Consider the following 27,754-nt stretch of genomic DNA (forward strand, 5'->3'; position numbering starts at 1 on the left):
TGAAACATAGTATTTTGTATTTCGCACTCTTTTTATGGGTACTATTAGGTGACATTATTTTTAAGTTGTCGAAAATTTGAGTGCAGTTACCCTTCGAGCAGAACTGCTGGAGGACACAACAAAAGCTTATTTGGTTTAAAGCAAATTAACTTTTTGATCCATTAGAAAGCCTACGATTTCCAAGATGTCGCTAATAAACACGGGGCATATTTAAAACTATCATTAGAAATTTTTGAACGCTTCTATTTATTCTACCTAAACTACCTGTTGCGCTTAAAAACGGGTATAACCGAAGTTGATATCACGTACTCTTTTGTTTTCGTGCTTCGTTTGTTAATCTTATCTGGATGAAAGCAGCCGCGATGGGATGCAGCGGTGAGCGTAGTGTGGCCTTCGTGTTTGGTATAGCGGAGGTCTCTTACGTAATCTACCGTTTTTTCCCGCGGGGGCGGTAGAGCCTCTTGAGCGAAAGATAAACAGCAGGCAGGGCGTGGCCGCTGTGGCCTTAGCAACGGTACCCATGCCAGATAAGCGTCCGGGTTGCCCTTCAGACCGCAGGTAGCCAACAAAGCTCGCGTTGTTCGTTACAGGGCCTCCGATCCTTCCCATGTTAAAGATGTCTTCAGCCACCCATCAGTATACTTTGGTGGGGTTCTCCGAAGAAATAGACCGGAGGCCACTGCTGTTCGTGGCGCCTCTCTCAGCGACGAGAATTTGCAGCGCTTGCGGACTCGTACCCAGGGTGACGGCGGTCCTTGTATGTGGGCATGTATTCTGCCAACCATGCTACCGTCAATGCAAGCGGAGTAAGAAGATATATTGTCCGCTCGACGGGGAAGACTGCTGTGAAGAGCAAGTGTGTTGGGAAGACCTTGCGGCTAAACGTGTAATGAAAAAAAAAGGTAAGTGTGCAGATCCAAGAACCCCTTCCTCGTCAGACTTGGCAACAAATGCATTATTAGTAACTGCCGATCTGCATGCTGCACAGACATGAACTGGTTGTGTGACTTTTGATAGAGGGTGCTCATTTAGATCACTCACTTACGCCCCTATAATTTACCAGAAAGGGTTGGTTAAATGTTTCAAAGTAATATAAAGTCAGTGTTCCTAAGTGTTGGAACTGTAATGAAGATGATTAAGACTTCAGAGCACACAAGCAAGGCACAGACCGACTGCATTCCAAGAGTCGAATCCACCGATATGCATCGCGTCGTGTCCAGGCTGGTTAGCTATGCGCTCCAAGTAAGGCGACGTTGAGCCTCCTTGATAGCAGTCGCGGATCGGGTGTCGACGGCCTCGGACGCAATCCGGTCCTCGATTTTCCCATGTATTCCAATGGAACCTCCTGTCCGATGAAAGTCCTATCACAGCCCTCGGACAATCCAGAACTAGTAAATCGAGGAGGGCCATCGTGTGTTGTTCTCGTTGGCGGGTGAAACAAAAATGGATGACCGGGGAGTTGGTTAACAAGAACAATTCATAGCCTCAATCTCTGTGTGTGCGTGTGCGTGTGCGTGTGCGTGTGCGTGTGCGTGTGCGTGTGCGTGCGTGTGCGTGCGTGCGCGCGCGTGCGTGCGTGTGTGCGTGCGTGCGTGCGTGTGTGTGTGTGCGTGTGTGCGTGTGTGCGTGTGTGCGTGCGTGCGTGTGTGTGTGTGTGCGTGCGCGTGTGTGTGTGTGTGCGTGTGCGTGCGTGTGTGTGTGTGTGCGTGCGCGCGTGTGTGTGTGTGTGTGTGCGTGCGCGTGTGTGTGTGTGCGTGCGCGCGTGTGTGCGTGCGCGCGTGTGTGCGTGCGCGCGTGTGCACGTGTGCGCGTGTGCGCGTGCGTGCGTGCGTGCGTGCGTACAGTACATAGCCTGTAGGTACGCACATAATATTTCCGTAGCGGGAGTCCACGCCGACTGTTCATCGTATTTCTTATTTCGTAACAAGGTTTACTAATGGGATTTATGTTGTCACCACATGATGTTTTGAATGTCACTTTGTCTATCAGCCAGTACATTTTTTAGAACACTGCTTATACTGCAATGTAGAGCAAAAGCTTGCTTTGGGAGAGTTGGTACATTATGCTTGATAACTACTACGATGCGATAAAACAGGTACGAACAGTAAACACGTATGAACAACTCAGTGCCAAACTTTCAGTTATATTTTATTGAGAAACTACGCTGTTTATATACACAAAAAACTAAAACACTAAGAACACTGTGGCGTCAAAGGGGATCCCATTTCTAAACGAGTTACTTCTTTATCTCACAGCGATATAGACGGAGAACTGACGCAGTTATCCCCTGCCTGCCTGGCAAAATTATCTTCGAGATTTTCGCGCTCAAGCTTTCCGCTTGCCATTCTCAAAAACTTTGTGCGATATAATAGGAGGCTACACTTCAATCGTTTACAGTGCTCAGAAAGGTGGCCACCCGCATTGATTGCAACTGTCCATTTGGGCTCCCTCGCCCTCTCCTCGAAAAAATGTACATAAGGCCAACTGGAAGGCGTTTCAATGAGCGGTGAAGATGCACAACTAGTCAGTTACACATAATACGGGTGGCAACCTTTGTGAGTAATCGAAACGATGCAAGTGTAGCCCCCTGTTAGATCACACAAAGGTTTTGAGAAGGGAAAACCGAAAGCTTGAGCGCGACAATCTTGACGCTCAATTTATCAGGCAGGCAGGGGATAACTGCGTTAGTTCTCCGTCCATATTGCTGTCAGATTAAGTAGGCTTTTTGGGAATGGTATGCACTTTGACGTCACCATGGTCTTAGTTTTCTTGTTTTTTTGTCTATACAAGCAGCGTCTTTTTTTTCAATAAAATCTAGTTCGGAGTGCGGCACTCTATTTTTTGTGCCTGTTTCTTCTTTGTCCATGTTTTATTGCAACGTAGTGATTATCATCCAATGTGGACCATTATATCAGCTCACCAAACACCTTGTTGCTGGCGCAGGTTTTCTGCTGGAACCAAGCCAATGGCTGTAATGTCGTCACGGTTGCTGCAGACATTTCCAAACACTTTCACCATGAGTGTGGTCACCACCTGGCGAAATGTCCTAACTGCGCCGCAGAAATTCTTGCCACGGAAGCGTGCAAACATCTGGAGTCTCACTGCGGCTCCCGAGGGGCATCCCGTCGATCTGGAGTGTCTAAGAAACAAGATGTTCCGCAAAGACAAGAGTATCTCAGTACAACAGCTTCCGAAAGTGTGACAGGCTCCGTTCAGCAAACATCTGATGTCAACTCAATGTCCATGTCCTCGATTCAGGCGGAGCTGATAGATATTAGCCACTCCTTAAAAAAGGGTGTCGCCCCCACAACTTCCGGCGACGGAGAAACAAACAAGGGAAGTTTGGAAACGAGGCAACTGCGAGAAAGTCTCAGCGAAATAAGGACTGAAATGGCCATACAACGCCAACTTGATGAGTTCATGAAGGACGCCACCGCTAAGCAACAGATTTTGTATGACAGCTTTGTGAAGAAAAATGAGGTCGTAAAGCAAATTTTAACCAAGGCAGGCCGCTTAGAAATGGGCCAGAGGGAACTCGCCCCTCAGTTCCCCCGCCCCGCATTCAGGGAAGCAATGGGAGACAGACATCGTGAAACAAAGGCCCAGCTTCATCAATTTTCGCTCAAGATTGATTCCCAGTGCGATCGATCGTGTGAATTGTTGCGTTTAACTCCCGCTCACTTACTCTCGTCGATTCCGTTTGCCACAAAGCACACCTGGATGTTCGAAGAATTTGAGTCGCTACGGCAAACAGCAGATAAAGAGTGCTCCGCGGAGGCGATGGTAGGGCCGGTATACCTGCGGGGCTACTTCGTGTCGGCCGGGATCCGTTTATACGACAGTGGAAGGTTATACTTCCTGTTTCAACTGTACAAGGGGAAAAATGATGGGTCTCTTGAATGGCCATTTAACCTCAAAATGGTCTTCAGCATGCTTCACCCCCGCGGATCCGAAACAGTGGAGTATTCCACTACACCGAGCAGTTTTCCAGGCTTTCAGAACCATTTTTCAAGACCGGTGCGGCGGTTTAACAGTCGTATTGGAGGTTCCATCGTGGCTTTGACGGCAGAAGAGCTGGAGAGCCGGGGCTTTATCGAGGACGGCAGAGTGCTCCTCAGGTGAGATATGCCAGAGAATAAATCAGCCCTTGAGCTCAAATACTGTTCACTGGTTTGCTAAGATTCACCAAGCCACTTTTATTAATAAGAGAAGTCAGGCTAGCGTGGCTGACCATTGTATTTAATATAAGCATCTGACAAAATCCCGAAAATGCCAAAGAATAGCGTAACACGCGCTAGCTATATTTAGAAATGTCTTGCAGAAACCAAAACCTTCTAAGCTTATTATTACGGTTTCCCAATTCGCAAAAATAGAAAACAAGTTCGCAGTCGCTTGTTGAAAAAATGCCCGAACACTGAGCTGCAATATCTGTTGCAAAGCCACGTTTTCGCCAGCCCTACAATAATGTACCCAATTTTGGGCTCCAGTTCTCTGCAACTCGTAAATATTTTCCGCTGTGTACGAGCTTTAGGATCGCGCGTTTTTCATATGTGTAAATTGTGGTGTTTTTCAGTGCGAATCGAAATATAATACAGATGTTAAGAAGATATGTGGCTTATGTCCAGTTTTATGTTTAACCGGTAAGTATTCCAAGTTGCAGGTTGATGGAAGCTTTCAGCGTAATGTTAATCAGTAGTAACTTTGATAACGAATGGTGCACGAAAAATTCAGTAATCTCAAATCTATTTTCGCAGAGTTCCTATTTAAGCTTATACTACTTATGCTCATAAAACTTTTCTTGAAATTAGTATGATACGTACTTAGTAAAATACAATCTTTGCCTGAGTGTGGTCATGCGCGGTATTGTTCTAATATGTACTTATAAAGCTAATTAAAATCTCTGCTTTGGCCTTGGTCATCGCCGGAGGGCTAGATGAGAGGGGGGAGTTGGTCCTGTATGCCGGCTTCTGGAATGAAGTAAAGAAGGGAGTCGACGGCCATCTTCCTGTTCCTTGTAGACCATTCTGTATGGGTCCCTTCCCGCGAAGGTTGTTGCCTGACTTGATGTGGCAATGGATCTTTTTCCAATAGCGATGTGCGCATTCTCTGGCTGCCGGTCCACCATTCTTTCCGGGCGCCTCCGGCAAAATAAAACAAAAGGACTCTCCTCAGTTTTTTCCTTGGGGAGCGGCTATGCTGTCTAGCCCTGGAGGTTTTCATTTTATCTCTGTCGAGAGCTCGTGGTCGGTTCGTACGTGCATACAAAAGTCGCTTTCTAAGGAAAGGGGCAAAGACGTTTGAGGTTGACCACGCTGTGAACACATGGCTGCCAGTGAGGGAGTAACAAAGATGAAATAAGTAAACAAACAGGGGCCTTTCGGCCGCTGCAGATTATTCACGGGAACGTGCGCCTGCTACGGTGACATTCATGTGTAAGGTACGGGTGACGGATGGGTGCTGGAGGGACTGCAGGACCGGAATATTGTGTGCACGTGTTCTCCGAAAGCCACACCTTTTTGCGGGCTTGCCTTGGCGACATTTTAATTTCGCTGTGACAGCCGCTAGGAGGACCCGGACTGGAAAAAACTGCAGCCGTTCCACTCAATGTAAAAGCGGTTGGGAGTGGAGAGCAGTGATTCGCCATAATGGGCTGTACCGCCGTTATCCGCTCACTGCTACTACCCCATAGAATTCAAATTTCCCGACTTTGCAGTGCTCGCGCGCCCCCTGCCTGAAACTGCGGTAGTTCTGTTCTTTTTATGCATGCTTGTGGAGCTATTTGACGTCATTACGAACGCGTAATTTTTTTCTTGCGGAGCTGGAGCGTTTTTGCGGCATTTCGAACCCGCCATTTTCTGTTTGCGCGTGGAGCCCTTCTGCGTCATTTCGAACACGCCATTTTTTTGGCTTGCGCGGCCGCTTTTTTTGCGTACTATCGTAAAAACCAGCCCAACGAGCGTTCCTAACTAAATCACTGCAGGCGCTGCCGCTTAATTACGTATATTTTGCCTCTAATGTACCTATAGTTTTCTTTGCGCTAAACAACGGGGAGATAGACGTAGGACAAACGCCAGCGGTTCACGAGTTTGACTTTCGAAGCCTCTGGGGTACGCCATGACGACAGGGATACAAAGGAACGCCCTGTTGCTCTAGTGGGGTCCAGCGAGCGAGCTATGACAAGGCGAGCGCCTAAAGTACTCTGCACTTAATAGATTCATTGAGAAGGGGTCAGGGTTCGCAGGTCCTGGAAAACAGGGCAGTTTCATAACAAGTAGTTGGGGTCAGCGACTTGTCGGCTGTCAGGTGATTGACAGTTTGCATATGGCATCGCTGGGGTGTAGCTGAAAACAGGCTATGAAGTTCGGCGTTATGGCAGTGTTCGTCCCAATACGTCGGGGTGGGACCGCTGCCCACTGAACAAAACCGGATGGTTTAGGGTCATCCTCTTTGGGCAGTCGCAGTCGCAGCGCTGCAGGTCACTCAGCAAGTTTTTTGGCATAGTTTCTTCATAGTAATATCCAAAGCCATTTCTTTCCTCTTCCAACTCTTTGCCCTGAAGCGCGAATAATGGAGGTGTCGACGCTTGGATAGCGGGGAAAACCTTCGTCAGTAGAAACAGAGACTGTGGGCCATTATCGGGATTGGAAAAAATTCACCGTACGTCCTGTGTGCCTCCTTCTTTCCCAGTATCCCACTATGGCTTGGGACCCAAAGGTCTGCACTTGTGCGGCCGAATATTCGAAGATGTCTTGCAACTGCATGGAGTCTTGCTACCGTCGGGCTGCGCCTGTTATTTTTGCCACATTCTCTCACGGCTGCCTTAGAGTCTGTAGAGAGCATAACAGTTGATTTATGACTCAGAGGTGTTTCTGGCGGCTGTTCTGTGATCTTTTTCGGTCGCGAATTGTAAGGCTCTCACTTCGGCTTCCTTCGTATGGGGTACCGCGTACAGCCTTGGTTTCTTTTGCTATGGTCTTCTTGTCGCAGCACCATGCTGTACCGACCCTATCGTTCTGAAACGTTGCGCCAGTTTATCTCGCGCGCACTCCTGAGTCGTCGTCGGTACGCTGCAGTCCTGTAAGGTATGTACTTGCTGCGTGTTAGCCGCGTGTCCGATGCTGAGCTTGTTCCTTTGGGCATGGGCCGGTGGTCAACTACAACTCTTTGCTTCCATGGTTTAGGCGGTTGCTAGAGCCGGCTTCGTGTCCAGCGAGTGACCAAGTTGACGAACAATTGCCCTGCCGGCTTGAGTGCGACGTGGTAGCTGCGAGGCCTCTAAGTTTTCTGCTTAGTCTTCTATAGTTTTCCTTTCTAAGGGAAGGTCAAGCTTGTAAACCATTGTGTATTAAGTGAGGCAGCCCAGATATGACTCGCATGGCTTCGCAGTGACGGTAATCTACAGACTCCCGTTGCTCTTCTGTGAATCTGTAAAAATTATAAAAACAAGTCTTACGAATATACAGGGCGTTTACCAAAATGCGAAGAACACCTTCACGGGCGCCTCACTTCTTCGTAGTAACCCAGGGGAAGGACAAGTGTGAGGGTTTCACACAGTTCGACCAGGGTTGGCTTTCGAAATTGTTTGAGATGGGATTATATGTGTTGGTGTCGGAAACGTCTGTCCGTATGGGCACGCGTACGTGACGAAATAAGTACACAATCGCTGTACAAGCGACTCTTGCCGAAAATAGCGCTGCAGATGCGTAATTCTTGACTTGACAGTAGTCAGCGCTATATCTACTCTCCGCCCGACCACAGCCGTATAAAACCCTGATTTGAAAAGTTGTAATCGATGTCCTCGTAGGCGATTCTGTTAGCGATTACCAAGATAATCGCTAACAGAATTTCTGCAACCTTAGATTTCAGTCAACCTAAAGAACAAGCAGGGTTCCGTAAAGGTTATTCAACAATGGACCATATTCACACGATCAATCAAGTGATAGAGAAGTGCGCTGAGTATACTGAACCCCCATATATAGCCTTCATAGATTATGAGAAAGCATTTGACTCGGTCGAAACCCTAGCAGTCATTCAGGCATTGCGGAACCAGGGGGTAGATGAGCATTATGTAAGAATACTAGAGGATATCTACAATAGGTCCACAGCTACCATCATTCTCCATAAGGAGAGCAGTAAAATACCTATAAGGAAGGGTGTCAGACAAGGAGACACAATATCTCGAATGTTATTCACAGCATGTTTACAAGAAGTATTGAGAACGTTGGATTGGGGACAGGTGGGAGTAAGGGTTAATGGAGAATACCTCAGTAACCTCAGATTTGCTGATGGCGTTGCCTTGGTAAGTAACTCGGGGGACGAATTGCAAAGCATGCTTTCCGCACTGTATGAACAGAGTAGAACCGTGGGCCTGAAAATAATATTCAGAAAACTAAAGTAATGATCAATAACCTCGGGACAGCACAGCGGTTTGAGATAGGTGGCGAGGCAGTGGAAGTGGTAAGCGAATATATCTACTTAGGCCAAGTTGTGACCCCAGATCCCAACCATGAGGCAGAGATAATTAGAAGGATCAGAATGGGGTGGGGTGCATATGGCAGGCATTCTCAGATAATGAATAGCAGCCTACCATTGTCGCTGAAGAAGAAAGTGTATGACAGGTGCATCTTACCGGTACTCACCTACGGGGCAGAAACTTGGAGGCTCACTAAGAGGGTTCAACTTAAATTGAGAACGACTCAGCGTGCAATGGACCGTAAAGTGATAGGTGTAACATTAAGGGACAAGAAGAGAGCGGAGTGGGTCAGGGAAAAAACACGTGTTAAGGACATATTAGTAGAGATTAAGACTAAGAAATGGACGTGGGCAGGGCATGTAATGCGAAGGCAAGATAACCGCTGGTCATAAAGGGTAACAGAGTGGATCCCTAGAGAAGGCATGCGCTGCATGGGGCGGCAGAAAGTTAGATGGGCAGGTGAGATTAAGAAGTTTGCGGGGATAAATTGGTCGCAGTTGGCACAGGACCGAGGTAATTGGAGAATAATGGGAGAAGCCTTTGCCCTGCAGTGGGCGTACATTGGTTGACGATGATGATGACGATGAATCGATGTCTCCCAGTTCAAGAATGGGCAAGTGTAACTTCCTTGTTTTTCATTCGCAATAGTGCAGGGCACAGATTCCATGATATAACAGGTCTCGCAAGAATTTGTCGTAAATTCCCCCCCAAAATAAACTTCGTTAGTGATTAGTATATTTTCGTCTTCAGTGGTAATTTGGGAGCATTTTTTTAAGCAGTAGAAATGCTTGAGCACGCAACTGTGGCTGCTTGGTGAATGTACCTGAAGTGAATGTGTATGCCTAATCCGCTTCGTTGGTTCTACTGGCAGAATAATGTCAACTAAATGTCGACCGTTTCTGTGTCCTTTTGGGCAAGCATTCTAGTTCACCGTTTACATTCTAAACCCAACAACAGATGAAAACAACGGCTTCAAAATGGTAATTTTTTAAACAGAAATATTAAAACCTTGGTTCAAACAGGTACAAGACTTTCGAAATTCAAGCGCGTCTTTGAGTCCAATAACCACCCGTAATCAAATCAAATCAAATCATTTTTATTTGCCATCATACATGGTATATGGGAGGGCCATCTACCATGTAATATAAGCCATGTCATTTTAAGACAGTCGAAAATGTTTCTTAGGTACATGTATTTTATGCAATTTATATATATTTATTGTGTCAATTTTATTTTATTTGGGTTTAAGAATAACGTAAGCTATGGTAACTAATACGCAGTGACTCTACTCAATGCTGTGCGTTTTTTTCAGCCTTGCACTGGAACCTATAGGCGACGACGAGGAACCATGAAGACGGCTTTCAGAACGAATTCAGCGACTCAAGCAGGCTTTCCCCGGGAATTTGGCAACCAACCCGAAAATAAATATGTCTAAGGTCAAGCAATGTCTTTAAGGTCTGCCTTATGGGGAATTGGGAAATATTCTACGAGTGTAACCAATAATAAAAAGAGTTAGTTTCCTTTTTTTCCTTAGGCAAGAAAAAAAAAAAGAATTATTGTAACTTTGTAATTGTCAAATATTTTTTACTCCCACAAATGAACAGCATGATCGCTGCGCTTTCTAAACTTGTGCTGGCGATTCCACTGCGCTAACACCTTGTGAGTTGCAGTATTTTTATCGTGTGCTTTAATGGTTGAAAAAAAAAAGAAAAGCTTGGGGAACTTCACATGTAATTATTGATACCGTCCAACCGTAAACGATGAAACTGTATTCGAGAACCAGTTCTCCAGTGACGTGTTGTTTTACCGCTGGACCTTTTTCCTGTCTTTGGAGAAAGAATTTTTTGGTGCTCCAGTAAAACTGAAAAATTCTGAAGCAGTTTTTAAACCAGGAAATGGGAAATTTTACACAGGGAGGTTTTTCTTATTGACGGCACTATATGGGGAATCAATGCTACATCAATATGTTTTGACAGCCTGCCTCAAAAAATTCTCCTGAGTTCACGGGGAACTTTACAGTTGGCTGTACCTCGATGCGGCGAATTTCAGCGTCCGCAGGATTTCTGAAACTTTTTGTTTCACTGAATTGGTGCGTAGAAATTGATTAAAATGCAAACTGGATGCACATGCAGTGGAGGTTAGGCCTGTTGCGGCCACTCACGCAAGACTTTTCTGTGCCGGTGACAGCGGTGAATATTTACCGGAATCAAGGGAGTGGGACACCGGAATCAGGGCAACTATTCTCAAAAGTAACTATGAATGGTCGTCCCCTCTCATGCCTACGATTGCAGATATTCATGGGGGTGTTAAAAGTTTCCCCTAAACCCAAGTCTGCAACGGTGCGTCAATTTAGGAGAACAAACTACAGAGTTCCTCCTGTGATCCAACTAAATCTGCAATAAAAATAAAAACGTGGCAGGATGTAGGCAAAAAAACATAAATTTAATAGTAACACATCAAAACGTACTACGCGCGATCTAGCCAACGCTGTGGAGATGTTTTAAGAAATATGCTTATACCTAGAGGTATATAAAAGCTGAAGTGTACCAGAGTCTACCCGAATTCACTGGTTAAACCGTATTCAGAACCTGTATGGGCAATTAGCTGCCAAACTCACGTAGTGTTTGTAAACAAGTTCACGACACTTTGAAGCTGGGCGAGTTGGTTCATGGTAAGTTGAAACAGCGCTAAGTCGCGACACAGTAAACTAGTATTGATGATTTGTGATCATTGCTAATGGTATCCACTTAATGACATGGTAATGACAGGTAAAATTACCAAGGAAACTAATATAACTATGTTGTATGCTGTATCCCCTTTAAAACATGGTAATGACAAGTAAAACTATCAAGGAAACTAATATATCTGTGTTGTATGCTCTTCGCGTATTCTTAGCCTTGGTTTTGGGGCAGGCTCAAAATAACTTTGGTCGGTTACAAGTGGTAGTTGGACTTGGCAATATTCCTCTCTCTGCTTTTCTTCCAACACATTGTAATCTGCGTTTAGTCGCCTCGACAGACTTGACCTTTACCCCCTCTGTGCTACCCTTAAATCCTGGGGGCTTCGGGAAGCCGAATATTCCCCTCATATAGCTTTGTATGGGTACACTAACGTTCCAGCCCTATGTGCCACATAGTTTCGGTTTCTTTCCCGCAGACCACGCATACCCAATCATTTTGTGTAAACTTCCGAGATGGAAAATTTGAGAGCCACCTCAATGCAGTCGTACGGGCACAAAGGAAAGCTTTACCGCTTTCTCAGGAACTTCGCTGTTGAAGAAAATTTGATCTGGTCCAGCATACGAGCCCCGGCCCACCACCTATCTATAGCAATCGCTATACCAACTAAGCTAACCAGGAGGCGAGCGGTTTCTAGCGCTAGAGCAAACTGATCAACAACTCGAAGTGATGGACAGGAGTTAATCAACCAGATTCAGGGGATGTCCCGAAGGTGGAGTAAGTTTCTGAGAAGGGATGTTTGACATCCCCCTCAATGCAGCCGTAAGACAACAAAGAAGAGCTGTACAGCTTTCTCAGAGGCTTCGCAGTTGAAAAAAAATTTGTCCTGGTCCAGGATGTGTACATTGCCCCACAAAGCTCTTAGTTCTCAAACAACCTGCTCTAGCCCTGTTTCAGTGCTCGATGGGCGTTGACCTGCTGCATGAATTTTCGCCCTTCCCATGTCAGGTGCACTGTATTATTTTTATATGGGGTGTCCAAGCTATCATGCACCAAGATTTAAAAAAAGAGCAATGGGGTTACTCGAAGAAAACCTAGTGCGTAATGTTTGCAGTACTGTGGAGAAGCGGACAGTAATGTTTTCGTTAGTGATACTCAACTATTTAATTTTAATTAATTATCTAACTCGAGATTTACTATCCTAATCACTGAAATGTCAATGAGGCACTTCTAGGTACCCACCAGGGGCATCTAACTGCGGTATTTTCAGCGTCGAACTAATTGCGTACTCGTTTATTCTGACTGATAAAGAAAACCCGCGAAATATGAAAAATACCACGTGACGGTGCTTCTGTGCGCATTGTACAGCAGCGTCCCCAAATAAGCTGATTGAAAGCAACTGCTTCGCCTGTCAGCCGCCCAAAGAGACAGCGCATCACCTTGATAATGGCATGCATCGAAGGAGCACCAACAGCATGATTCGCGGGCGCGTGTGCAGATAAGGTACAAACTCGGTCGCGATTTCTTCTTTCTTTCTTTTGTTTATCTCATTCGGGCTAATTCAGAGGCAGCCTGTTTTATGGCATTGCTTTACGATGCGCGCTAATGCGCGCGGAGGCGCCGTCACGTTGTATTTTTCATATTCGCGGGTTTTCTTCATCAGTCAGAATAAATGAATACGCAGTTAGTTTGACGTTGAACATACCGTAGTTAGATGCCCCTCATGGGTACCTACAAGTGCCTCGTTGACACTTTGGAAATGAGATTGAAAACCAAGTCTGTTCTATCTCATGCCTGCTCAACATCGGGGCCGAACAACGACACGATGAATGCTTGCCGCACATCATCGAACGCCCACACTCTCCCCAGAAGGATGCTTCGCTTCGTCTCTATCTCCTCAAGGACGGGACTTTATATCGTCGAAACTTTCGTACAGATGGCCCCGATCTTTTGGTCGTCGTTCCTCAACACTTGCGATTGTCCGTCCTTCAGCAACTTCATGACGAGACAACTGCAGGCCACCTAGGCATTGCGCGGACCTACGACCACGTTCGCCACCGGTTCTTCTGGCCGAACATGCACCGATCGGTGAAGCGCTACGTAACCTCATGTCATCCTTGCCAACGACGGAAGACCCCTACCGTTGCCCCCGCCTGCCTCCTGCAGACCGTCGACGTCCCCATTGAACCCTTTTACCGTGTCGCCCTAGATTTGCTAGGACCTTTTTCTACTTCCACTCTGTAAAACAAGTGGGTTGCCGTTGCCATTGACTATGCAACTCGTTTTGCAATCAACCTCTTGTGCTACAATTCAACCTCTTGTGCTACCGAAGTTGCAGATTTCCTTTTCCATGACGTTATTCTACACCATAGAGCCCCTCTCCAACTTCTCACTGATAGAGGGCGGTCCTTTTTAGCCCAAGTTTTTGAGGACATCCTGCGTTCGTGCGGCACTAAGCAGAAGTTCTCTACTCGTATCATCCACAAACGAATGGGCTCATTGAACGCCTTAATCGTACGATTATCAGCATGATAGCCATGTATGTTTCACCGGACCAACGCGACTGAGATGTAACGTTGCCGTTTGTGAGGTTTGCTTAAACTCGTCACGACATGACACCGCTTCATACTCCCCATTTTTCCTTTTGTACGGAAGGGAACCTTCCTTGCCGCTGGATACCTTACTTCCATTGCCCAAGGTTTCTGCGACAAAATTCGCGACCAATGCCATCGCTCGCGCTGACTACGCCCGACAGAATGCCCGTGCCCGCATAAACCATTCCCAAGCCCACCAAAAGGCTGCTTACGACAAGCGCCACCATCACGCAGAGTACACCCTATGCTCCATCGTCCTTCTGTGGTCTCCTCGCCGCCGCGTGGGTCTGTCATCAAAACTATTTTCACCCTACACCGGCCCTTACAAGGTGTTTCAGCTGGGAGAAAGTTCTCTCGACCTCACAGATTCCGTTAGCTAGACACACCAATTCATCATTTGCCAACCGGGGTACCGAGGTTGGACGGCTGCCGAAAGAGGAAGCACCTTAGTGTGCCCATTGCTTTTAGGGGCGAAGCACCTTAGGGGCTCGAGCTTTCGGCGTCTCCTGTCATCGTCTCCTGTTGTCGGGGTACTAAAACACCGGTACACTCGTTTTCCAACGCCCCGAGCTAGAACAAAACGCGTACTAAAAGATCAGTTTATAATGGATGAGACCGGTTGAAAGTAAACTAAACAAATTTAAACATTTCTATGATGCTCCCTGCCCGTGCGAGCAGTCGTCAAGCACAAGCAGCAGCTGTTTGTAGACGGGTTATAAACCGTGTTACACTCAAGTACCCACCGGCTATCGACACTAGGCCTGATAAGGTCGGGTGGTCGGTCGAAGCAAGAAAAGGCATACTTACGTGGTGCCGGGGCATCGCTGATCCCGGAGGACCATCCCCCGTGTCGAGGCGCGGGCATTGTACTCAGCTCGTATTGACCCCTGCCACTGCCCCAAACTGGGGCAGATGGGGCATGCAAATTGCTTAAATCCGGTTCAGCTCAACAGAGGGCGCCAGGGCCTTAGCAAGCGCGCGATTGCTTCCCCCACCGGCGCTGTTCGGGCGTCCAATCAGCGTGTGCCGTGTGGCAAAAGAGAGACTTCAAATCTTTGAATACACTTATACTCTGCATGCTTCGCCCCTCCCCAGGTTTCACGTTAGGGGAGATGCCGGTTGTTTTAGGTGCGGAGTACCTTACGACCACACAATGTCCGTCCCCGTCCGTACGCATAGCATTTACAATCGCAAAAAAATCGCGAAGGCACAGGCACAAGCAGGATTCGAGCCGGTGTCTGGTAGACAAGACAGAGTTTGAGCCTTACGCTTATTGATCTACTTCGAAAGCTCCGCTAGTTCTATTTTGTCAGCGGGGGAAACTCTCATGCTTTGTCGTTTCCTAATTAAATATTTGGTCTTCTCGGAAAGTTCACCAGTATCACATTTATTTTTTCTTTCCAGTCTTGAGCTCGAACCAATAATCAGCACCCCGCATTGAAGATGGCGTTGAGAATGCAAGTTCAGAAACCAAGTTCCACTGCTGCCAGAAGTTTTGCTTTCAAAAATAAGAAGAAACGTTTATGTAATGAGAGAACATTTTCATGCCATGACATACAAACCATAAAAAATAAACAAAAGTGTGCAAGCAATTCAAAGACGAAGAACTTTGCTTTTGGGATACAGTAAACCAAGAGGTATTTTTTCAATTGTCAAAATAACTTTATTAGTTTCTGCCAATTGCCATATTTTGTGCCCCTGCGGAGCAACTGCACCACAGAAACCATTAAAGAAACTCCATTGGGTATTAAACTGCTTTGGGGACTTAGCCACCACGACACGTTTTTTAAGATATGTTCTTCAGGTAAATCGAAAACGCCGGCTACATATGCAACTTTGGGCCAATGTCATTCGAACAAAACTTATAAAAACGTAAAACTGTGTTCGCGAAACAACATTATAGCACCGGATGTTTTCATGTAGTAATCCGCTTTCGTATTTGCTAGCAATTGGTTTTTGATTTTGTAATAAATAATTCGTTTGTATCAGTTTTGATACTCAACACGGTGGAAAAGGTGGAGCAATTCTTGCTAGCCAACGCTATGTCACTGTCGGTGTACCAGTCATGTGTGTTTCCACTTATCTGGGCTGTAATCGATGAAATTGGTTGAAACTGTGGAATGACGAAAATGTGCAACCACGGTGCCCCCCCCCCCGCCGCCCGCCCCCCTTCCTCCGTCCCACAAGCTTCATTCCTTAATAGAATCTGAGGCGTAACCTAACTCTCTCCACGGGGTTCCATAAAGGTTTCCTCAATCGTACGATAGAGTTGCAAGGCCCAATGTGTTCTGAAATAATAGGATGCAGCTGCCGATGGGGAAGACCTGAGATTCATGGCCGCCGTGCCGGCTTTCTCAGGGTGAAGTCACTACCGCTCATCATGGAAGGGAAGGTATGCTGCCTGGTAGCAAAATGATTCCGGTACGTGCCTCTAGCGTACGCGGCTCATGTCACGTGGTCAAAATCCTGATTGCCCATTCACTAGCTGTATAATGCTATGATACGCACGCAATACCTGCAAAAATGATGCTCTTCGGGGGACGACGAGCATAGGATAACATAAGATAAGCAGACAGTTCGAAATACAAAAATCTACCGATCATAACCACCTACCCTAGTACAGCGCTGTTCTAGGAACTATGTGCCTGTGTATAGATGTTTTTGCACCCGATCAGCATTAGGAGATGAATAAAGGCTGATTTTGCGTTGAACCAGACGTCAAAAGTGCAGTTTGACGATTATGCCTCAATCTTTTACTAATCTATCGGGCTGAATGTAGACAACATTGACCAGGATCGTGTTAACGAGGGCACGAATGTTTCAAGCCACGTACGGTGATTTCCTCGGTGGTAACATCTTCAGCCTTGAAGGAGACGAAGCTACATTTATAGCCTATGAAAAAAAACGTGTTCATGCCGTTCAGGAAGCAAACGCACCGCTTACGAACTGGTACGTTCTATCGAAGTTGAAAAAGAGGATGTTCCCTAACTACAGTATCGATTTCTTTAGGAGCAACATGAGTTGTCACGGTACCATTCAGTAATAGGGGCAATAAAAACATATTTCAATCGATCATTCTAATAAAGAATATCAAGCGATGTTTTCTCAGCCCATGTTGAAAGTCACAGCACCACTGGGATGTTTTTTTCTTACCAAATGTGCATTGCAATGGCGGCACACTGTGCATGTGTCTTATTTGCAACCTGTGCTGATATCCGGATAAGCGCCGAGGAGCAGCTTCCCTGTGACTGTGCAATGCCCTCTTCCTCTACAGTTCATTATCTTTCAACTACTTACACCTCCTCAGTTCTAACCTTGCACAAAAACAAGATCTCAATTTCGTTGAAAAGGATACCAACATAAGCGCGATAGAGTACTGCTTATAGCGTCGTTGATTTCCGTCAATCTTCTGCCCAGATAACGCAGTAATTGAAAAGTTAGAATGGCGTATTCCCCATTTAAACAGGCCGTTTTTAACCATTCTTGATGAGATTTCGGCGCACGTTAAAGATCCCCAGTGGTCAAAATTAATCCGGAGCCCTCCACTACGGCGCGCCTCATCGCCTGCGTTGCGTCGGCGCGTTAAACCCTACAATCAATCAATCAATCAAACCATTCTTGATGCCTAATACCGATAAAATTTATACTCGTGAAAGAATAACATACACTGCGAAATTCCGGGAACGAGAGCATCTCATACGTTTTCTTTTAGCACTTGAAGGCCTTCAGGCGCAAGCGAAGTCTGATAAATGTCAAGATTACAAAAGTGGCGAGGTCGCTGCAAACCCGACAGGGAGGCGAGATAAGTGCGTCGCTCTTTGACTTCGCATACGCGCGACAAACAAGGGGCGTCGCGTCTCTGTGCCGGGCGTTGCTGCTATCGGTCGGAATGGCTCCGCGTGGCCACCACTACACTCTGGTGGGCTTCTCGGAGGAAGTAGACAGGCGACCGCTCTATTTCGTCGAACCTCTTCCAGGGACGAAACTATGCAGCGCGTGTGGGTTCGTATCAAAGGTGGTTGGGCTGCTTCCTTGCCGACACCTCCTCTGCAAACCGTGCTACGAGCAATGCCACCGAAGTGAAAAGTTTGCCTGCCCCCTGGAAGGAGACGTCTGCTCGGGCGAGGAAGTCACGTGGGTAGACCATCCGTCCAAAAGCATTTTGGAAAAGCAGGTGAGGCAGGCAGTGTAGCCGTTAGGATCTTATTTGTCATTTCTACCATGTATGAAGTGCTGTTTTTGTCAGCACTTCAAAACGGAGCTAGGACTTGTCGTTACGACAGAACAGTTAATTCTTTGCAACAGCCAGATGAGGTAGACGGTAGGATGTTCCAGATGGCTCAGATAAATCCACAGCCATATTCCCAGATGAGGTAGTTGCTAAGTTCGGCAGTTTTGTTTCCTGAATTCCAAATATAGCAGGTTCCCTGATACAAGCGACGATGTCAGTGAACCAAAATACCTTTCGGCGACGCTCGGCTGAGCCAGGGGTGGGTGGCGGAGAACTTGGAGCTAGAGCGCTGTTGTAATATCCGCGTGTGACTTTACTGCATGCTTGAAGCCTATGATTGGGCTTCCGATAAGACCATATACGTACTATCGGCCGAAAACGTAAACGGACCACCGCTCAGGCAGCCGGAGCGGCTGCTTGGCGCACCGCCAGTGATGTTCCGTACTAGGGCGAAAAATTCCCATTTTTTCCGTTCAGAACTTCCCTATTTGCAGCATATTTTCCCCGCAGCTTTATCGAGAATTCCCTGCAACATTCCCTGCGTCCTTTGTTCAGATGACGGATCTTTGCGTGGATTTCTGTTCTGTTTTGGGGGTTAGCCAGCGCCACCTATGTCTAATTTACGTCAGCTTTCGGACGCAGACGTCGTTCAGAGAATGAGAGTTTCAGCGTGAACTAAATTCCACTACATCTGCCGCTCACCACCCTTTGAGTGCGCATTTCACGATTTTCACCAAACAGCATGCTTCCTTTTCTTGGTAGAGATCTAAACAAAACAGCCCGTATGAAAAAAAAAAACACGACATTGTTGGGTAATCGAGGTAATTTTAGCCCGGCGCTGGTACTTTGGTGTCATTTCTTGTTAGATGCAAGCACGCGTACTAAGGCGCACCCGATTTGTATAGTGGGCAGGATTACATGCCAACAGGCTTCAGCCGCCGCCACTTCACGCTTTAATACATAGTTTCTTACTAAGTATACTGGACAGAAAACTGCACCTGGTAATCCATGTCGTAGTGGAGGTTTATGGGAAGACCCCCCATTTTGTCTTGGCCTAGGCATGACGATTGGATTCTTAAGCGGTTTTGGGGATTCGATTCCTTTACTATGCATTAACATATCTACGAGCTACGATGAAGCCGAAATCCTCTCGGCCCTGGGGCAGCTTTGTTCGGTGAAAAGGCAGGCAGTGCGTGATCGCCCCTGATGTTGGTCATGCCGTAGACGAAGGACGCAAGACTGAGCGTGTAATATGCCGCCGCGAAAGTTGAAGCTCACGAAAAAGCAAAACACAAAACGTAGTTAGACGAAGACAAGATACGACAGATACGGGTGCCTGCATCTGCGCTATCTTGTCTTCGTCCGCGACTGTTTTACGCCACGTTTTTTTAAAGCAAAGCTTTTTACCTCTACCCCCCAAGGGTTCTTTCGCGACCGTTGGTGTCACCAGAAAACTCCAGCGAACAAATAAAAGAATTCACTGGCACCGCCGGGAATCGAACCCGGAACTAATAGACTAACAAAGCGAGAGCCCGTTGTCTTAGCGATTTAGCTACGAGCCCACGCGAAGATGGGGAAGACAGGTGGTGTACTCACCAAGCACATCTACGGGTTTACCCCCTGCCTTCTCGCTGAATGCCACGTGAAAGCGTCAGGCGACCACTTATGCCCGTCTAGCGACCCTGTACGCACCTTGCTGTTGTGCTAAGAATTACAAAAATTAAAGGAAGCTCACACCAATGCATGGCATCTAACTTCTAGCACACCAATGTGCTAAAGCCTGTGGCCTCCCGTGTTCACGTAAAAAATCACAGCTCCTTGTCGCCCGCCCTCACGCCAAATCAAGGAATACATTCAAATACTCCTTGATGGCCAGGCCATTACTCCAAGCCCCAGCATCAAGATACTGGGCCTACATCTCGAGGCTAACACCAAGAGTGACGTCTCCTTGCAGCGCCTCAAAAACAGCATTAATCAAATCATACACATGATCAGGCGAGTTGCCACCAAGAAGCGAAGCCTAAAGGAATCCGGAACCTTTCGATTAATTGAAGCTTTTGTCCTCTCGAGAGTCACTTACGTCAACCCCCTGTCTTCGTCTCGACAAGGAAGACACATAGTTGCTTTATATAATGATTAGGAAGGTGGTCGAGCAGCCCATTCGTCTTCTCATGCGTGCGTCCACATTCAGGCTGCTTAGCACGGGGCTTCACAACACGGTGGAAGAGCTTATCGATAGAAGGACATTTTTCTAACCAGAAGGTCCGACTCAGAACTGCGGTGGGTAACCGCATGCTTCACCAGATTGGCTGGGCAGCCCAGAATGTCCCTCCGCTTGACGTACTCCCAGACTTTTGGCGACTAAAACTAAAGATGCTCGCTTTGCTTATAAATATGAACCCCTCACATGAGGAGGGTCACCGAAAAGCACGGGCTCAAGCGCTAAACAACACCCTCGGTGGTTATCATGCAGTTATCTACACAGACGCCTCCAAACATCGAGGGCAGCAATACGCCATCATCATGGCTACCTCCAGAACCAACCTCCTTGCGTGTACCTTGCTTAGGACCCAAGAAATGACGGCAGCAGAAGAGGCAGCCATCACCTTAGCTCTCACTCAACCAGGGGTTCGGAAGGTAGTCACCGATTCCCAACAAGCCTACTGGAATTACCAGTCGGGTTGGGTGTCCTGACCTGCACTGCGCGTGCTAAAGAAACACTCCCCTAGCGGTTCCATTCAGCTCATCTGAACACCCCCTCACGCTTCAATGGAGGGCAACAAATACGCCCACCCAACAAGCCTGCGCTTTTACCTCCCGGGCTATGGAGCTGCACGAGGACAGTCACCCGCTTGTCACGTTCAGGGAGATAACCCAGCATTACCGCCTTCTGAGAAAGACCGTACCTTCGCCTTACCCTGACCTTTCCAGAGAACAACAAACTAACCTACGGTTGGTACAATGCGGCTCCTTTCCTGAGCACCCTCCTCTCTTTCCGTCAACTACTTAACCAGAGCAATGGGGGATGCTGCTGTCCAGGCCCTCTCTACCTACCCAGCTTCAGCGGGTGCTCAAAGGCCGCGCGGTGCATATGGGCCCCACAGAAGAAGGAATCACTCCCCAGGGCTGCACTCTGGGCCGTTCAGAAATCTGAATAGAAGTATTTCTTCGTCCTCTTCCTCCTTCTCTGCCGCAAATCTTGTCGCCTCCGTCCGCGGCGCAGAGACGGAGAAGTCAGATCGTCTAACACCGGGTTGGAGCTTTAATTTTATAAAAAAAGTTTCCACTCTTGTGTAACACCAATACAACTCAACCAAACACCGTTCATGCATCATGCATTGATTTAACGTTACCAAGAATATCTCTTTAAAGTAATAAATGGTGTGGTTAAGTGCATTTCACTTCTCTCTGGTTTTAGTATTTGTAGAGCGATGTGAGTGAATTTAAGTGACGTCGCATAGGTAATCGTTATGGGGGCCGTTTACAGCTTTGCTTTCCAACCACATTCACGGGGTGGATTGGCGCGATTTTTTTGACGCGTCGCTAAAGAATTCTGCACACTTGTATTTATCTGCACACTTGTATTTGTAAAGAACAAGAAGTGCTGAAGAATTGCAGCTGTGGGTACTCGTTTTTTATCAATCGCTACAAAAGACAAATCGCACTACACGGGGCGCAGCTGCCATGGTGGTAAATAGTCGGGAAGTGTTGATTTGTAGGTGTCTGAAAAGGTGACCGATAATTCTGACACTTCCTGTCTCACCCTATGTGAGAACGGAGCAGAGATAGATGGACAATTAAGAAGAAGTTGGGACATGGGTGTATCACAAATAAATGGTTTGAAAGGATGGTGGGTTATTGACGAAATTTTAAAAGCGTACAGAAGATCTATGTATGTTCGCTGATGATCTAGGGACCATTTGTCGCACTCGACGTATAGGCTTTGTACGGGGCTTGTACGGAAAGCGCCCGACGCGAGGCGAAGCCCCAAGTGAAGCACTGAGTCTAGCATTTGCAGCGCTGTTTTTGTTGCCGCCCCATAAACCACGCTCCCATAGTCCAAGCGGGACCCCACCAAGCTTGTGAAGACACGTAAGAGGAGTTGCTTGTCCGCGCCATAGGAGGGGTGTGGAAGGACCTTAAGTATGTTTATTGCTTTGAGGCATTTATGTTTTAGTTGTCTGATGTGAGGGATGAACGTGAGTTTCTCGTCAAACACCACACCCAAAAACTTGTGTTCTCTTTTTACTGGAATCGAGTCACCAAAGAGTTTTATGTCGGGATCGGGCAGGAGGCCCCGCCTTTTTGAGAATACAACGCAGGTACTTTTAGAAGAATTAAGTTTAAATCTATTTTCATCTGCCCAGCGGGAAAGTTTGTTTACCCCAAGCTGGACCTGACGTTCACAAATGGATATGTTACATGATTTGAAAGATATTTGAACGTCATCTACATACATCAAGCAGGATATGGTTGGCGGCAGTGCCTTTCGGAGAGAGTCCATCTTAACTATAAACAAGGTGCAGCTCAATACGCCACCTTGAGGCACGCCATTCTCCTGCACGTGAATGTTTGAGAGTGCCGTACCGACTCTGACACGAAATGTTCGTTCAGACAGGTAACTGGAAAGAGTGTTCAGCATGTTACCTGTTACACCATAGGATTTTAGGTCTGCAAGAATGCCATAACTCCATGCCGCATGATAAGCTTTCTCGATATCAAAAAATACGGTCATGCAGTACTGTTTGCGTATAAAGGCATCCTTAATGTAAGATTCCAGTGCAACTAAGGGATCGTTTGTGGATCGCTCTGCCCGGAAGCCTGCCTGGCAGCTCTCGAGAAGACCATTGTACTCAAGAAAGTACATGAGCCTCCGCTTAATCATCTTCTCGAAGAGCTTGCACAGGCAGCTTGTCAGGGCAATAGGTCTATAGCTTGCGGGAGAAGAAGGGTCCTTCCCTTCTTTCAGAAAAGCCACAACTATAGCCTCCCTCCAAAGCCTTGGAAGGTGCCCCGATAGCCATATTTGGTTGTATAGGTGCAGGAGTGTCTCAAGGGTGTCTGCGTGTAGGTGTTGAATCATAGTGTATGTAATGTTGTCTGCACCTGGAGCAGAAGGTTTACAAGTGGCAAGAGCAATCTTCAGCTCATGGAGTGTAGATTCACAGTTGTATCCAGACTTTGACTTGTTCTTGTCACGTATAGGCTTCTTTTCGGCAGATGTTTTGTGTTGCATAAAAGTTTTTGTATAGTGCGCAGAACTAGACACGTGTTGGAAGTGTTGTGCAAGTGTGTTAGCCTGATCTTCCAGAGTGTCCCCTGTGGTGTTAACCAGGGGCAGGCTATGTGTGTGTTGTCCTTTTAGTTTACGTATTCGGGTCCATACCTTGTGGGTGTCCGGGTATGAATTTATGGATGTGAGAAAGGCGCGCCAGCTCTCCCTTTTTGCCTCACGGCGCACACGCTTACCTAATGCCTTCGCTCTTTTGAAAGAAATAAGGTTAAAACTTGTGGGGTGTCTACGGAGGATGCCCCACGCCTTGTTCTGGGCCTCCCGCGCACGCTTGCAGTCGTCATTCCAGCAGGGCCTTCTCGGGTTGCGCGGGGCCCCAGAGGCCTGGGGTATTGACTTTTTGGCGGCGGCGAGAATGTGCTCCAAGACGAGCTGGGTTGCCTTCTCTACAGGTAAGTGTGTTATGTCTGTGTAGTGTAGTTGAGATGTCTCTGTGAATGTGTTCCAGTTTGCTCTTGCTTCTATAAACTTGCAATGGGAAGAGGAACTGCTAGGGCCTTTATCTATGTATGTTAGTGAGGTAGGGAAGTGGTCACTAATATATGGGTTAGTGCCAACATCCCACTCAAGTGATGGAAAGAGTACTGCAGAGCCAATGGCCAAGTCGAGGTGTGAATAAGTGTTGTGTGCTATATTATGGTATGTAGGCTTGTTTTTGTTAAATAGGCATGCTCCTGAAGATATTAGAAATTTTTCGATTAGGCGACCTCGGGCATCTGTGCGGTGAGAGCCCCAAAGAGTGTTGTGTGCATTGAGGTCACCTATAAGAATGAAAGGTTCTGGTAGCTGATCTACAAGGCCCTCGAAATCGAAGCTTGAAAGCTGGAAATCAGGAGGGATGTAGATGGAGCACACTGTTATTAGCCTATTGAAAATTATGGTTCTAATGGCAATAGCCTCAAGGACAGTCTGTAATTGGATAGGGTGGCATGCCCATGATTTTCGGGCAATGATGGCCACACCACCTGAAGATGTACCACCACCAGCCCTGTCCTTCCTAAATACCATGTAACTATTCAAGACATTTGTGTGTTTCTTGTAGACACATCACACTTGGCTGATCGGAATGCAATATTTCGTAGACATCATCAAGATTGTTAAGGAGGCCTCTACAGTTTCACTGGATGATATTTTCTGTTCCCATTATGTACCTTTAGGAGCTAATGGAATGTGTGTGTGGGTTCATGTTTTGTCTATCGGGGCTTGTATTCTTGGAGCGGGTTTCTTTGGCTTTTCTGTTGGTTTGGACGCCGCAGCCCGTTCCTTTCGGAGCGATGCAGACAGGAACGGTCCGACGTCCATTTCCTCATCAGATGTTCGGGGGGTGTCCGGCGGACCGGGCCCCCTGGACTTGGCACCCTTACGGGTGCCTTTGGTTCCAGCCGCAAGCGCCGCGGGCGGTGCAGGCGGCGGGGCTAGGATGGGCGCTTCTGTGGGCCCAACCGTGTCCATCTCCTCCGTGCCCTCAGGTGTCACTAGGGCCTGTGGAGAGGACACAGTGAGAGCGGCAGAGCTCCCAGCGGCGATCGCACTCGCCACATTCGCTGGAGTCGCCACACTGGGCGATTCCTGACTACTCTGGACTACCGAAGGCAGTCCGGCAAGAGACGGGGCCCCCGCAGCCTCTACAGGTGTTGTAGAAACAGCAGGTGGCTGCTCAGCTGGGGGTTGGGACAGCAACACGTCAGCAAGAAGGCTGCACTGTGTTGCCGTGCTGACCAAACGCCACCCCAACCCCCGGCGGGCGGCGTCTGCGTACGATGTGGCCGAAAGCAGCTTGTGCGTTTGGTGCGCTTCTGGATAGGTGATGTTTTCATTTACTTTAATGTGAATTATTTCCTTTGCGGCCTTGAATTGTGTACACGCACGCGAATAAGCAGCGTGTGGTCCGCTGCAATTCGGGCACTTCTGAGTGGTGCTTTCACAAGCTTCTGAGGAGTGACCTGTCTCAGCACAGTTGGCACATGTCAACTTCCCTCTACATGATTGGGTTCCATGGCCGTATCTTTGGCACTTAAAGCAGCGCCTCGGATTTGGGACATACGGTCGTACGTTGCAGCTAAGAAAACCCACTTTGACCTTTTCTGGAGGCGTTGTGCGATCAAAGGTTAGGATTAGATGCTTTGTCGGAATTTCTTGGTTTGCTCTCCGAATCACGATTCGTTTTACTGCAGTTACATGTTGAGGTTGGAGCGCCTCAAGAAGATCTGCTTCCGTCTCAGACTCTAGTTCTTTCTCTGATATGACTCCTTGCGAGGAGTTGAGGGTCCGGTGTGGTGTCACAGTGACAGTCAAGTTGGCCAACGTCGTCTGTTTCAGTAGGTTCTCACTCTGATTTCTCCTTTTTACTTCGACCAGTAGATCACCTGAGGCGAGTTTCTTAGCATCATAGTCTGAACCAACAACAGACTCAATGCACTTTGCCGACAGAATGACAGACTTCTTTGCTACAGGAGTGGTTTCTGCAGAGTGAATGACAAGAAATTTGTGGAAATGTTCTTGTTTACCTTGAGCTAGTACTTCGGTGCGGCCCCTTTTAGGGGGCCGATCATTGGATTGGGGGGATAAAGAAAAAGCCATGCGATATTGGAAAAAGCAGGGGACGGGGGTACTTTCTTCTCAAACCTTACCCTGATAGCCTGAGAGGTCCCGGAGCTCCCTGCCTGGTAAACAGACAGGGAGCCCATCCGCCGCAGCTTGACCTGGGCTCCGACGGCCACCGTTTGTGGTTTCTGCCCTTCACCTTACAACTCGTAGCCACGGTAGATTACAGCAAGAGTATGGGGGCTCGGGGTCCGCGGGGTCGCCAACACCGTCACCAAGATTACTCAAGGTGCCCCGTGCGGGGAAGTCTTGTAACTTGTCTGTCTGCGAGCGGCAAGTCCAGCTTGGTGTGAACAAGCTTGCCGGCTGGGCAGATACCAACGGTTTCAAATTTAATCCAGGGAAGTGCACTTGTGTTTTGTTTTCCAAGAGGCGTGGCATTCGGCCGGATCCAGACATTCAACTCCACGGTGTCTCTATTCCTGTAAAAAAGGAACACAAGTTCTTAGGTATTATCTTTGACGGAAAGCTGACATTCATCCCACACATAAAACAACTAAAACATAAATGCTTAAAAACAATGAATATCCTGAAGGTTCTGCCGCACATCTCTTCTGGTGCTGACAAACAACTTCTTTTACGTGTTTGTACCAGCTTGATAGGTTCACGATTCCACTATGGTAGCGTTGTTTATGGGTCAGCAAGGAAAACATTCCTCAAAATGCTGGACCCAGTGCTCCATCTCGGGCTCCGCCTGGCGTGTGGAGCCTTCCGCACTAGCCCGGTCGAAAGCCTCTATGTGGAGTGCAACAAATGGAACCTACAACGTCAGCGAGCATACACAGATCTCCTGGATGCTTTTCAAATTTAATCCATGCCTAACCATCCTTTTAAATCAGTTTTTCATGATACGTCCATGACTGAACTCCTTTTCAATCGACCCTCGTTCTCTGCGCCCTTCTCTTACAGAGTTCGAGAGGAAGCGTCAGAGCTTGCTGTCTCCTTTTTAAATACCATCCAAAGTTCTCTAACGGATTTTATAGCACCATGGCATCTCCGCCCTGTATCATGAGACACATCTTTCACACATGTAGATAAAAACCGAGCTCCCACATGTGCAATTCTGCAGCATTTCTTTCATTTGCAGCAGAAGTATGAGTGTTCTGAATTTTATACGGACGCTTCTAGAACTGCCACCTCTGTGTCCTGCGCGGCGCATGGGCCCGGCCTTAGTGTCACTAGAACTCTGAATAGTCATACTAGTATCTTTACGGCAGAGGCTTACGGTGTACTTCTTGTTGTCAATCATATACTTCAAAGCCACATCCCACAATCCATTATCTATACAGATTCCCTGAGTGTTGTGCGGGCATTGTCGTCAACAATGCCTTCGAAAAACCACGTTGTCAATCTGATCGTCAAGGGTATTATGTCTGAGTATGTACGCAAATTCGAACTGGTTCTTTGCTGGGTCCCTGGCCACTGTGGTATAGCCGGGAACGAAGCAGCGGACAGAATGGCTGCTGCTGCTACACTTTTGAATACAGTAGATATAACCACATTACCCTACACCGACGTGAAACCACACATCAGACAACAACTTCGCAAAACATGGCAAACACACTGGAGTAAACAAACAGACAACAAGTTACACGTAATAAAACCTCACTTGGGACCATACACCACCGACACACGTAATAGATACTCTGAAGTCGCCTTGGCCAGATTACGGATAGGGCACCCACATGCAACGCACTCCCACCTTCTCACTGCATCTCCAAGACCTCTGTGCAGCAGGTGCGGAGAGGCCCTATCCGTAGTGCACATACTAATCACATGCAAGCCACTTCACACAACACCACACAAACACTTCAGAGAACTCTACAGACAACATATCCCACTACATCCATCGCTGTTTCTAGGTGACGATGCCAGTGTTTC

At 47.3% G+C, this 27,754-nt stretch overlaps 1 protein-coding gene across 1 annotated transcript; it reads left to right on the top strand.

Moving 5' to 3' along the window:
- The first annotated feature begins 518 nt into the window (after positions 1-518).
- Positions 519-9,923, top strand: LOC144144268 (TNF receptor-associated factor 2-like). The gene is made up of 3 exons (XM_077675639.1): positions 519-902; positions 2,944-4,118; positions 9,786-9,923. Exons 2-3 carry the CDS (start codon positions 3,238-3,240, stop codon positions 9,823-9,825), a joined length of 921 nt encoding a protein of 306 aa, XP_077531765.1. The 5' UTR covers positions 519-902; positions 2,944-3,237; the 3' UTR covers positions 9,826-9,923.
- The last annotated feature ends 17,831 nt before the right edge of the window (positions 9,924-27,754 follow it).

This window comes from Haemaphysalis longicornis, unplaced genomic scaffold, assembly GCF_048455015.1.
Source record: "Haemaphysalis longicornis isolate Haplotype H1 unplaced genomic scaffold, Haemaphysalis longicornis Haplotype H1 scaffold_67, whole genome shotgun sequence".
Classification (NCBI taxonomy): domain Eukaryota; kingdom Metazoa; phylum Arthropoda; class Arachnida; order Ixodida; family Ixodidae; genus Haemaphysalis; species Haemaphysalis longicornis.

Coding starts and splice junctions, on each gene's coding strand:
- LOC144144268 (XM_077675639.1), top strand. CDS start 3,238: ATGTCCATGTCCTCGATTCAGGCGGAGCTGATAGATATTAGCCACTCC. Junction 4,119..9,785: donor GACGGCAGAGTGCTCCTCAG/GTGAGATATGCC, acceptor CGTTTTTTTCAG/CCTTGCACTGGAACCTATAG.